At 36.4% G+C, this 13,471-nt stretch overlaps 1 protein-coding gene across 9 annotated transcripts; it reads right to left on the minus strand.

Annotated features, from left to right (window-relative positions):
• Positions 1-6,858: 6,858 nt before the first annotated feature.
• On the minus strand, positions 6,859-12,933 carry LOC149245262 (zinc finger CCCH domain-containing protein 18-like). Of its 9 annotated transcripts, none has more exons than XM_089457725.1 (10): positions 12,912-12,933; positions 9,677-10,865; positions 9,247-9,423; positions 8,972-9,151; positions 8,786-8,871; positions 8,378-8,620; positions 8,190-8,289; positions 7,845-8,023; positions 7,678-7,742; positions 6,859-7,572 (listed from the first exon to the last, which is right to left on the minus strand). In XM_089457725.1, exons 2-10 carry the CDS (start codon positions 10,846-10,848, stop codon positions 7,411-7,413), a joined length of 2,364 nt encoding a protein of 787 aa, XP_089313851.1. In that variant the 5' UTR covers positions 10,849-10,865; positions 12,912-12,933; the 3' UTR covers positions 6,859-7,410. The 9 variants fall into 9 exon arrangements, with proteins under 9 accessions (XP_089313851.1, XP_089313850.1, XP_089313847.1 ...); XM_089457724.1 differs by lacking the exon at positions 12,912-12,933 and adding an exon at positions 12,445-12,873; XM_089457721.1 differs by lacking the exon at positions 12,912-12,933 and adding an exon at positions 12,124-12,435.
• Positions 12,934-13,471: the final 538 nt, after the last annotated feature.

Below are 13,471 nucleotides of genomic sequence, written 5' to 3' on the forward strand. Positions count from 1 at the left end.
GGGGTGGGCTTTCTCCTTGCTTGTTTTGAGAGTTGTTTCCTTCTTCCTTAATTTCTTGTGACTCATTTTCTCTAGAATATTCTTCTTCTTTGATGACAGTGTAGTGTTTTTTTTGTGCTCCTTCCCACCATGTAGATCTGTGGTGGTTTTTTCTAGCAAAATTTTTCTCAGAGGCTTTTGGGCAATTTTTGGCTAGATGCCCCGTCTCAAAGCACGATTGACATTTGAAGAGGACACTTTCATAATCAAGCTTCTGGTTCCACACATAGTCTTTACTTGTTAGGTTTATTTCAGCTGGGAATCCGGTGCTGAAATCCATTTCCACACAGATGCGTGCATAGGTGGTTCTGGCATATTCCTCTGTTTCTGGGCACCTGCAGTAAAATTTCCCAATTGCATTTCCGATGGCTTTTAGTGAGGAGAGATTCCAGAGATGCAAGGGTAGGCTTGGCAATCTCACCCAAACTGGTGCTGAGGTTATCACTGCTGTAGAGGGATCGAATGATGGGTTCCATGGCTTCATGAATAGGCCTGATTTTTCCCAAAACCAAGGGCCGGAATCTAGAATACATTGTCTGCTTTTAGGATTTTCAAAATCTACTATAAAGAAACCTCTAGCACAGGGGTAGATATTAATTTCATCAGAAATGATAGGCTTCCATACCTTCGAGATCCAATTTTGGAGTGCTATCAGCCGCGGCCAAAAACCATTGAACCGGCAAATTAGGGCACTTTCGGAGAACTTCAAAGCTTCATCGAGTGAGTCCTGGACCACTTGGATAGTGGGAGCTGGGGCTTCACTCACGATATGGGCAGGAGATTGCCCTTCAGAGGCGGATGAGCCACCAGTTATTTTTGCGAAGCTCGGAGCCATATTTTACTTGCTCGTAGAACGCAGCCGCAGACAAATAAGACAGAAGATAAGATTAGATCTAGATCTGACCGCAGAAATTAGCCGCCTAGATCTAGCCTCAGATCTAAAACCTAGCCGTGAAATAAACTGTAAATGCGAGCAGGCCCCAGATCTATACCGCAGATCTGCACCAGATCTATACTGCAGATTCAATTCAATGCCGCAGATCTATATCGAAAGCTAAAGAAAGATCTCTTCCCAATCGTGGGAGAAGGTATTAATTTAATTTAGGATTCTTTTCATCATAAAAACTATACCGAAAGCCGAGCAAGAATTTGCAGATCTATACCGAAAGCCTAGCAAGATCTGCGTGCTAGTTGGTTTATATGTTTTCCAATAAATCGCAGATATATATATAAGAGGAGATCTGCGAAAGAGATTTGAGAAAGCCCGATCTGCGGAAGAGATCTAAGATCTGCGGAAGAGGAGATAGGAAATCTGAGAAAGCCCGATACTTCCCACCGAGACTTCTGGAATCCCACCGAGACTTCTGAAATCGTATTTGAGACTATCAAGTCTTCTGAGATCTGCGGAAGAGGAGATAGGAGATCTGAGCCACCGAGACTTCTGGAATCCCACCGAGACTTGTGAAATACTTCTGGAATCTTACAGAGACTTCTGAAATCGTATTTGAGACTTATCAAGACTTATATAATACTACTTAATCATTATTTTTACTATATTACATTTTCAAAATTTCTTTGAAACATTAATTCTTTTTTTTTCAATATTTTATGCTTAAATTTGTTTTTAAAACATAAATTTTTAAAATTATTATTTAATTTTTTCTATACAATATTTTAAAATACACAATTTTGATATCAATAATAATCTTACATATATTGAACCTATATTATTAATTTTTCATATATTTAAAAATCATTATTTAACCCTTCCCTGTTATATTTTGGAACACAAATTTTGCCGACATTATTAATTTGACATTAATTTGACATAGATTGAAATGAATGTAAAATATTAAATTTGAGGTTGACTCTTTATGATATAGATATTAATAAAATTGAACAAGTGCATCTAAAATCACTCACGGTTACAAGAGAATCTTCTGGAAGGAGATAAAAATCCAAGAGGTAGAAGATCCTCATTCCTCCATGTGTGGAGATAAGTATTATTTGTAGGGCAGGGTTTATCTATACTTTCGGACTTTTGCCACTTCAGCAGTCATGGTTAGCTGTGTGTTCTAACAATATTCTTTTAAAATTAAGAATTAGAATAAAAATATTATGACCATGTGTGCACATGGGCTAAATCGATCGCCTAACATGAAACGGTTAGTACTTGGCAGAAAGACCCAGCTTTTTCAAAAAAAAAAATAATAATAAAAGAAAATTGTACCAAGCCTCTCTGGCTTGTAAAGGCATGGTGTCAAGCATATTTCTGCAGTGTTCCTTTCTGCAGATAAAATATTCCAGGTGCAAAGAGTTGTGTGGTGGAACTGCCTGGACAGTTAAAAGTGGTCAGAATCTGGGGAAAATTTTTCAAAAAATCTTGTAGATGCAGTTTTTGAATAGTGTTTCTGATGGTCGAAGTAGATTCAGCACCATCAAAAACGTTTAAGACAACTAAAATTTTAAAGTTTAACAACTATAACTTGGATTTACAAAAATCCTTGCTGGATTTCCTTTAAATATAACTGAAATTTCCATAACTTTTCAAGTAACTCCTCTGCCTTGTTAAACTAAGCGTAATTGTTTAAGTAAGTGAAGAGAGATAAAATATGCCCAGGCAACAGCTTACCAATTGGAGTGCAGTCAGTCGGTGATTTCTACATGTCTGAAACTATGAAATCTAAACATGCGAAAGCTGTCAACTTCATAGGAGAAAAGTTCAGTATGGCTTCTCTTGCTGTTCAATGTTAATAACGTGTTCAACAATTGAGTGACAGCAATTTAATACAAAATAAAAATACAAATTATGCACAGTAATCCTGTCTGTATAAGCTTTTAATTAAACAAGGAAGAAAATGTAGGAAACTGAATTTACAAAAATAAACCTAGAATTTAAGTGGTAAAATTTTAACAGTGTGGAAAAAGTAAGGGATTGAAATGCTTATTATCCAAGGTTAAGGATTAATTTCCAACAATACAGTAACTTTTTCCATAATATTTTTTTCATAAGAAAACACCATTACATACTCTAAAAAAATCTCATACTCTAAAAAAAAATCTCTATAAAATAAAAGATGGGAATGCTTAATATTCAAAGTCAACGATCACTCTCCAACCCTACAATAACCTTTTTAGCAACATCATTTTGATAAAAGGACACCATTACATAACTTCCTATAGCCATACAACTGTCTATTTATAACCATACAACTGTCCATTTAGTAGCTATACATCTGTCCATTTAATGTAAAAAACACATTTACATAATCATTGTTTTCATTCTTAACATAAGCAGCAGTGCAAAGGTAAGGAGATAGGACGGTGTTCAGCTACAGAAATCCCACATGAGCCCAAAAGCCATTTAATACAGTTGTGATAGGAGTCCATTATCTGTAAAACTGGACTGATAAAGATTGAATTTTGAAACTTTGGCATTCTTCTGAATCTGCCGTGTTGGACCAAACAACTGAGAGTTTTATAATTTAATTTAATGGCTCAAATTTTCTCTACAGTCACGTGGACCATATGGATTTGATTTGGATGTCTTGTTATTCAAAAAGGATGGCTGCATGGTTTTATTCATATGATTACAATTTGCACATCCAGTGGACACAATATTATGTTTGCTGGCATTAAGATTTTTAAACAATAGATTTGTTAAGGTCATCAAAAATATGTACATAAAAGAGCATTTAACAATTTTTAATGATCAGATATTGTTCGCCTCCTTTCGCTTTTCCAGCAGTAAATATAGCTGTTCACATGATTTGGGAAGGCACATCGAATCAATAAGACTGTATGCTTGGCTGGAAACTTTCGACCAAGGCTTTCCGTGTGATTGTTGCTGCTGCCCCACCTCAAGTTGCAAGGGAGTGGGCCATTTTAAAATGTTTCAATGCTTCCTGTGAGCCTGCCAATAATACTCAATTCACTCCAAATAGTAAAACGTCGTATCTATCTTTGGAACATTGTGAATTTTGAGAATGTGGCTTTCGCTGTGGATGTGACACACTGAAAAATTTGATTGTCTTAACTATTTCATAACAATGTAAAATGTAAAATTTGCAGAGGTGGCTTTCTCTTGGGATGTGATATACGCGCTCCTACCAGTGATCTCCATATCACTGCTACGGGAAATCGGTGTATTTTCTACCCTGGAGATCACTAGTACGGGAAATCTTTGTATTTTCTATCCAACAGGGATGAGATTTAACTGGTGGATTATCTGTGATAAGGTTATTTATTCATGGTTAAAAATTGTAACACACTTTGAAATTCTAACATTAGGCAAACTATTTTGAAATTCTAACATTAGGCAAAATATTTTGAAATTCTTAACTTAGAGTCATTGGGCGGTTCAGTCTTTAATTCCGTGGTAAAAAGTGTGTAAGTCATTAAATTTGAAGCCAATTCAAATCCACCAACCTATCACCACCAAACCTGACATTAAATGCTACTTAGTAAAATGAATAAGGCTTGTCCTGCCATCACACAATCTACTTTTGAATACCAATTTTTTTTTTATTACCAAATTTCCCCTATAATTAACTTGAAAAGGAAAGAATTGAATACCAACCTTCCCTATTTAATTTTGATTAACTTGAAAGAGAGGAAAAAAGGAAAAAAGTCGATAAAATATAATGAATGGACATCTCTTTAATGTGTTTACATCAATATTTTTTGAATATAAAAATTTTTAATTAACTTGACAAAGAAAGAAAATGAAAAGAAAAGAATGGTGGAGAGAATACTATATATATATATATATATATATATATTTACTTTAATTTAATTTAGATGTTTAGATTTATATTATAATATTTTTATACAAATATTAGTTTATATTTATTTAATTTTGGATTTATTAAAGGTAAATTAAATTTTGTAAAAAAAAATTTAAGTGAAAAGAAATTTAATTTATTTTGGTTTTTGGTAGATTTTTGTTAAAATAGATTTAGATTGGTTTAAGTTCTCTTTTAAATAGGTTATATTTCACATGAATACCATGAAAGAATATTATGTGTTATCATAAAAGTCAAGCTCAAAAATAACCAATAACTTAATTATAACAATTAATAATAATAGTAATAAATTTTTGTCCACTTAAGATAGCCCAATTAGCGATGTTCAAATCTTGTGCTATCCCTGAAAGTGAGAAATTGAACAATGAAAATACAATCCTACCAAACTTAAAAAATAATAATAATAATAATAATTTTATTATTTTATTATTTTAAAATAAATATATTTTTATTTTAAAATAAATATATTTTTATCATCATTTTATTTTAAACAAATCAAAAGAGTGCGAAAACAATAAATTACCCCTTATGAGAAAAGAGCCTCAGCTTATTGTTATTACCCCCTTATGAGAAAAGAGCCTCCACCTTATTGGAACAATAATAATTAATTCTCTTCTCATAAATCTGATATAATTTTTTTTTATATTATAAAAACTTATTGTAAATATTTTTATTTCACTTGATTCGGTGGATGCCCATGTTTTTTTTTAATATACATGGATATGTAAATGTTACCTACTCCACAATATTTCATTATATACCGATTTGTAGGCCATAAATGTCCCATTCCACACTGAAAACATTCCCCGTTCACACACAACTATACTGGATTTTGAGAGTATCTGAAGCGATCTGTAACTTGGAAAAAATCCAAAACCTACTGCGTTGATCAGAAACACAAGAGTTTGTTACGCCTGAGCCAGAAAGGTACACATTTCTCACCATGGCTAGCCAAGTCCACACTATCCTTCCATGCCCAGCTCTAATTACCGAGAAACTGAAAAGGACTGGATAAAAATGCAACCAATTGAACTCTCTCCAGCACATTTAAAGCGACTTACGTCCTCGAATCTGACGATAAATCACATTGGAAAACTTCCCTGCCGGCCGATTTCAATTGTCTTGGGGTTTTTTAATTCTCTGTAACAGATTTATGACCTAAAAAGGTAACCAAAATTGATTGAATTGATAAAGCTAAAAGATTTGTTACACGAAGTTACAGCAAAGGATTGCCAGAATGGTGTGTAATTATTTGTTACATATTTTTGTCAAAATACTGTGAGCGCCTCACTAGAGTGACATTAATGAATACAAAGTACTGGCGCCTTGATTAACTATTTTCCAAGCATCTCTTTCTCCATCCGACTCCTTGGTCCCCCATTAAGATGCTTGTCCAGAGTGGGCCTGTCTGTCATCAAGGACAAAGTTGGCCACTCTATCAGAAGTGCCAGTGTGCGGTATCATCAAGGTAAGAATGCTTTGTGGAAGGTGGGTCAGATGGTACGCAGAAGAGATGTTGAGATTCATTCTGTCCCTTCAGTGGCTGCAAAAAGTGGATGACAGTTAATTTACCAATCGTTTTAACCATGTAACAAAGGTGCTCAATGTGCATTAGTCATGGGGTGTTTTGTGACAGCCAGAGGGAGGCCTAAAGTCTCAACTCAACTATGCCTTTTCCACCACACACTCACTTGTTGATAAATATCATGACAATACTTGTAACTACTAACGCATTCAGTTTCTGCAGCAAACCCAACGACGGAAAGTTTCAAAAGAGAACCGTGCAGAACAATGTCTTTTTCTTGCACTACAAATTGTGGTGCCTGCGGGCCTCCTGCAGGTCAGCCCAGCATGTGATAACTGTACGTGTGTTAATTGGTCTGTGAATTGAAGAATCTAATTTCTATATATATGTGTCCCACAAAGTCCAATCAAACAAATAATATATCACCAAATATGATTCATCCACATAAAAATCACCATCAGCACCAAATGTATGAAAGCTGTATACACATAATGTGAAAAATCTTCTCGTCATTCATTGTACTATTCAAAGACTTTTTATAACAAATGATACTTTGAGCCACAATGAAAGGGAGCTCGCCCATAATTCTTCTATGCTTTTTTGTTTTCTATACACATTTTTCTATACTGAAGAATTACAACTTGATCACGGCTATAGTTGTTTTCTATAACTGCAAGTAATAGCAGTAGTAGCAGCAGTAGTTCACTAGACTAGGTAATAATTATTCCCTAGGTTAAAATACCCAACACTTTTCCTGTAAACTATACTTTTTTTGGTATCTTCTGAATTTTCTATAGTTATATGTAGACAAATTTCCTGGCTGCCTGCTCAGTTTGAAAATCCCAATTCAGTGGGGATGCAGATCTCAGTCGAAAAAAACAAAATATAAATCAGGCCCCAGGGCAGAACCTTGATGCATCCCGGGGCACTGTGTACATTATCTGTATCTTCATATAGGTACAAAGGATTGCATTTGCACCATTTTCAAATTGTTTTATATTTTAGACCCGGTGCCATCTGAGAAATGGACCAAGCTGAGTATCATGATGTATATTTTGTATAACTACCACACATTTGGTGTGGGACTGGCTCTCTTTCCCAAGGGTAATAATCAAATTGTAAATCTCTCCTTCCAGAAAGTTTAAAGACCTGGTTGCCCTTGTGTTGCACACAGATAGGGCACTCCTCAGACAATTTAATTACCTGCACCAACAGAATTCACAGAAATGGCAGCCTGAATCAATTATATATGTTCTTGCAAAAATATATTGATTTAATAATGCAAAATGAGTGCTTGGTTTATCTCACCTTTGGCACACATTTCAAACAAAATAAATGGCTACACGCTAATTGCTTCGGCTCCACAACGGCATCTGCACATAGATTTATGGGTAGAAGTTTCATATTTTGTTCTGTTGTTAGAATATAGATAAATCATTGAAATAACAATGTAAAAAAATGAATATTCTAAGTACCCAGGCATATAGAACAAGTAAGTTCCTTATCGATAACAGATGTTGATGATGCTTGTGTTAAAGCTTTGGAAATAGTGGACATGTTCCCCACTGTTTTCTCTGAAGTATATAATACCGTTTTAATACCATTGGATCCATTAAGATTTGAAAATGGACTCTCTGGAAGGTTATGTCCATAGCTGTTGCAAGGAAAGAAATTCACTGATCATTACCTTTTTATAATAATCACCAAAACAAAACAAAGTAGCTTCTATTCAACTACTTCCAGGAACCCATTATTAACAGCTTGTTTTCTAAGTAAACTCTTTGTCATGTTCTTTATTGACTGTGGATGATGGTCTCTACCTTTCTTGATCGTCATTGTCCTGCTTAGGCTCATCTTCGTTATTCTCCAGTACCTCAAGCAGGTACCCAAAATGATCGGTTGAAGGAAAATTGTTGAGATCTACATAAGAGGATGAATGAAATTACTTAAATGCAAAGTGACAGCCTCTAGAGAACATGTCTTGAATAAGTGGGTATCCTAGGTTTACCTTCTGATGCCTTGGATTCTATTTCAGACTGTGGGAATCCATTAGTGAATCTATTCTCGAGGGGGTGAGAAACAACAAGAGGTGTTGATGCAAAGGAGATGTGGCTCTCAGCTGCTGCAAGATGCACCCTTTGTGCATCTGCGAAGTGTAACTCAGCAAGCCTTTTTCTTTCGAGTTCAATCACTTGATCTTGCTCCTCCATGTGTCTTCTTATAGCGTCAGAATTATCCATGATTCTGGGACCTGCAAACACAATTTTAAAGTTGTTGAGTCATCAGCCCAATACATAAATTTAGCCCTTACTCGAATGCTAAGCGCCCCACCCCATATTCTGCATACTACCTATCAGAATCCATAAAACTTTTAAATTCAATGGAAGTAAGCTTTGTACACAAATTATATACGAACCCAGATGCATATGATCGTAGTCCTTAGCATCAAAATGATTGAAAGGCGCATATTTTGCGTACTGCTCGCCTCTGTCAGGGTTCTTTCTATTTCCACACAAGTTGAATGGTAAGAAGATTGTCTGATTATTAATGCACTGCAAAATCCATCTAGAAATGACACCAACTAATCATGCAATGCTATTACCTATCTCCAAGCTTGCCTTTCTCACGGTATGGTTTAACAAGAACCCGTGCACCACAAACATAGTGAGGATTCCCTTTTGCCAAAACTATCTTCACAGTTTCTGGATATGTGAAAGTTACAAAGCCAAACATGCGCTTCTGTTGGTAAGGTATCCTCACGTCATGCACAGGACCGTAAGACCTGAGGACGATCCAAAAAACCATGGCTCTTCAGTTTTGATTATCAGAAACTTCATAGGGAAAGATGTGCTAGCTACTAGTACTGTAAAAACATACCTGAAGTAATTAGAAACATCTTCCTCGGTGAAAGTACTTTCAGCTGGGAATGTCAAGTATATTTGTCTAGAACCTGAGTTCACTCCACCTAAGTCATCTACTCCACTTTTGTATGTCATAAACTTGTGTGCATCCTCTGCTAAAACCAGCGCGTGCTGACCATGAGGCCTGCAAAAGCTATGAACAATGGTAAGAAACATTAAAATTGATTTTTTTTTGTAAAAATATATACTTCTCATAAAATTTCATTTGCTGAGTTTGGTTGAATTGTTGCTGTATTTATGTCATGGAAGTGTCCCACAACTTAGTTTAGCTAAATCATCAAAATTACCCTAAGCATGTTCACCTAACTGCTTGCTGCTGGATCACACTCTAATGAGCTTAAATTGAAAAAATGAATCGATAGGCAGGATTTATGGTAAGCAAGTACCTATCAATGAGGGTGACAGTGTTCTTCAAGCGTGCTAATAGCTTAGTGAGACTGTAACCAGCTTTACCATGTCTCTGGCTCTCAGTCAAATAACCTTCGGCCTGCAGTGTCTTGCCATACTTTTCATAATAGAGCTGAGGCAGTGAAGCAATAGAAACAGGCGCTCTCTTGCCTCTCAAAAGCTCCTGCAACTCAACCTCCAATCTCTCCAATGACCCACCTTGAAAAGCTTCATCAGAGTTGCGGGATCCAGTAGGGCTGCCACTCAATGATAGAGGCAGTGTGTTGTCTTGCCTCGGGTATCCATGCAGAAACCTGCAATTACTGCCATGCTTGCAGTAACCACGAGCAAAATACATGCAGGGCTTCCAAGACGGTGCCGGAGAGGATTCAGTAACATCAGGAGCAATGGTGGATGGAGTTAGACTAAGATTGTCACTGTTAACAGTAGTTATAGAGCTGAGATGATCAATACCCAATTTGTTACTGTTCACATAACCGACCATCTGATCTGGGAATAGGTAATCGATAGCAGGGAACATGGTGTGAGGATTCAATGAATCATTGAAGAAGGAGAGCTGATCTCTGAGCTGATAATCGTCTCTTAGAATAAGTTGCTCATGGCTGTAATTGGGGAGCTTTTCATAAGATATTGCAGCTGGAGTTGCCTGCTGCAGTTTCTCGTTGGAGGATATGTGAAGTGGCTGCAAGGAATTAGGCCTGTAATTGATATACACATTGTTGTGATCTTCCATTCGCAACTGGTCATGGGGCTGCAATGATAATGTGGGTAACGAAAATGATAACTGCCTTTCTTGCTGCTGCGCCTGAAGATGAGATGATGCTCCCCAATAAACTGCACCTGGGCGATTTGGAGACACCAAAGCAGGAGAAGCAAACGCTGGCCTGGCTAGGGAATTGTTGTTAACCTGTGAGATATGATGAAGAGGTAGATGAGAATTATAGGGCGCAGTTGTTATAACGAGGCCAAGGTCCTTCTTTGCCTTTGAAATCCAGGACTGCAACAAAGCGTCCGAGCCGCAGGCCAGTCGAATGATTTCTTGATCTCCATTGTCCTGCAAAAGCAAATACCCCATGATCTTGGACACATTTTCTGGCTCTAAGTTCTGAATCCGACCGAAAACAATCGGCGTAGCATCATGCAAATCCATTTTAATGTCAGCCTAACCTGCAAAACACCATGATGCCAAAAAAACAGGTCATAAGTTATTGCTTCACCCCATAGCAGATCTGCTTCCTAGCCTCGATAATACAAAATCTCTAGCATAATCTTTTGAAAAAAAAAGGCCGAATCTTAGGCCAATGAAATATACCAACTAATTTGGAATCCCATAGCCTTTCAATTGTTTTTTATGTTTTCTTTTTACCTCGAGAAAACCACTGGCATTCCTATATCAAGAGCACGAGTTTCACGGCACCATTGTCAGTCTGACAACTTTGAATCATAACAAGGGAAGAATTATATATAAATGCGCCAAGGATTTTCGACTCTCAGTACTAAGACACACTAAACATTTTTAAGAAAAAATAAAAACAGACTCAGTCCAGTGCCTGGGCGCTGATGCTCATTGCAGATCTCTATGACAGCTTCAAACCAGCTGTACTGCAGGAAAAACAGATCTGAGCTCCGCAACAGCAGCAGCAAATTAATTTCTCATAACTAAAAAAGGGTTCGGTTGTTGGCAATCCACAATTGCAGATCATCATGGCAAAAGCCTTTCAGATCTAGTGCCAAAATCACCTCCAAATCGTCCCCAAAATTGCTTTAATCCGGGGTTAAGTAACGCTACTATTGCCCTAATGTACTGTGTACTATAGCCTTTCAATACTCTCAATCGCATTTACCCAAATGGGTCACCTACTGGAATTCAATACTGACCGAGACTTGAGCATTATCAAGGCCTCAAACTCCAGAAAAAAAACGCTGAGACTTCGTCTCAAAATGCCTAGAAATTAAACTCAAACTACACACATTGTTAACATTCCTCATCTTTGAGAAATTGAAATTGAACTCATTCAACTACTATTGGTGGGAATCATCATCGTCATCTATCATCTCATCTCATCTGATCAGATCAGACAGGCCTCGTGGGCTTCTGTGGGGACCCATGTCATGAAACCACAACACAAAAAAGAGGTATAAATTCCGTATCCTAGTGTGGAATCCGGTCCTTGGCTTCCACAGGAAAACTACAAATTGCCCTCACGTGATACCTACTTCTTGTTCTCATGCAACCCAAAAAACAAAACAACCTATCCACCATTCCACAACTAAAACAATTATCACAACACCAAATGTTTTAAGAACCACCCATAGATTAAATCTCAACCTTGATCTGATCTGATTTGTAACATTTGTCAGAAACCAAGTTAGGCCATGTAACCCACAACATCAGAAAACAGTAAACTATCAAAGTAAAAATTACCATGCACTAATTTCTTTCTTGCACGGTAACACCAGCAGCTTCTATCAATTTACAGTCTCCCATATAAAAATAGAAGGGAATGAAATAATCTGCCAGGCCGGGGAGGAGATCATAATTAACACAGTGATATGCTATGCTCTGCTCTCCTCCCCCTCCCTAAACAACAACCAGAAAAAAACGAACACCATCTATATCAAAATCACCAGTATTAAAATCATATTTCTCCATGGAATATATTACAACTACAATTCAACTGCTCCTGCCCCTCCACCTCCACTTTTATTTGGGGAAGGGAGTATAAATTCTCCGCCTTTTACCCACCTACAACGACCACACCGCCAATAAACAACGCTTTCTCCTCCTCTTCCTCCTGCTCCGCCTCGGCTCCTCCACCACCCACACATCAATTCCATCTATCACTCGCCTTTTCTCCCACAAATCCGGTGTGCCAGACTTTCTTATAATTATTATTTTAATATAAATGCCCCGCTAAAAACCTTCCCTTCACCGTTCCCAATACACATGTAAACATATATATTGCCGCCATTGTTAGTCATCCAACACTTCTCGAAAACCCTATTTTACGCTGGGGGCATATCTCCCCACCCTGTCATATTTGCCTTAAATTAGAAGACCGTTGTACGTTCAGCCCATATCGACAAACACGGGTTTGCATATATCCCACCCGCTTCTTTCTCTCTGATGAGAAATCGCTCCGCCCGTTAAACTACAATTTGGATTCTTGTCAATAAATATGCATCTTGAGATCTTCAAAAATATGTACCTACCTTTAATGACGGTAGCACATGTGATGCCGTTTTCCCTTCAAATTTTAAAACAAATCTTCGAAGTTGCAACCTGACCTGATTTTATAGGGTTTCAAACATAACCTTCGCCTACTGCAATTCCGTTTTATTTTATGAAATAATGTTAATATTAATCATAACATAAGTCTTTAAATTTAACAAAGACAGTACTCCTACATCGCTGTCACAGGAAACAGACAGATTTAAGCTCTTCATTATGATTTTTTTAATTTTCGGTTTTTTAAATTATATATAAAATATGTTTTTATTTATTTATATTTTTTAAAAGTAATAATAAATTACTAACGTGTAGTTAAATTAATAGAAAAATAATTATTTTTTAAGTTGATTTTGTTATATTTTAAAAATCATAAATTTAAGTTTGTTTACTTAGGAGTGTTTTAAGGTTAAAATAATTATTTTTTAAGTTGATTTTGTTAATTTTTAAAAATCATAAATTTAAGTTTGTTTAGTTAGGAGTGTTTTAAGGTTTTGTATTATTGGTCAAAAATCTATTTCATGTAATTAGATAATTTATTATT

Source organism: Pinus tabuliformis, chromosome 7 (genome assembly GCF_031772625.1).
Source record: "Pinus tabuliformis cultivar Carrire ecotype Pingquan chromosome 7, CPIR1, whole genome shotgun sequence".
NCBI classification, from domain to species: Eukaryota; Viridiplantae; Streptophyta; class Pinopsida; order Pinales; family Pinaceae; genus Pinus; species Pinus tabuliformis.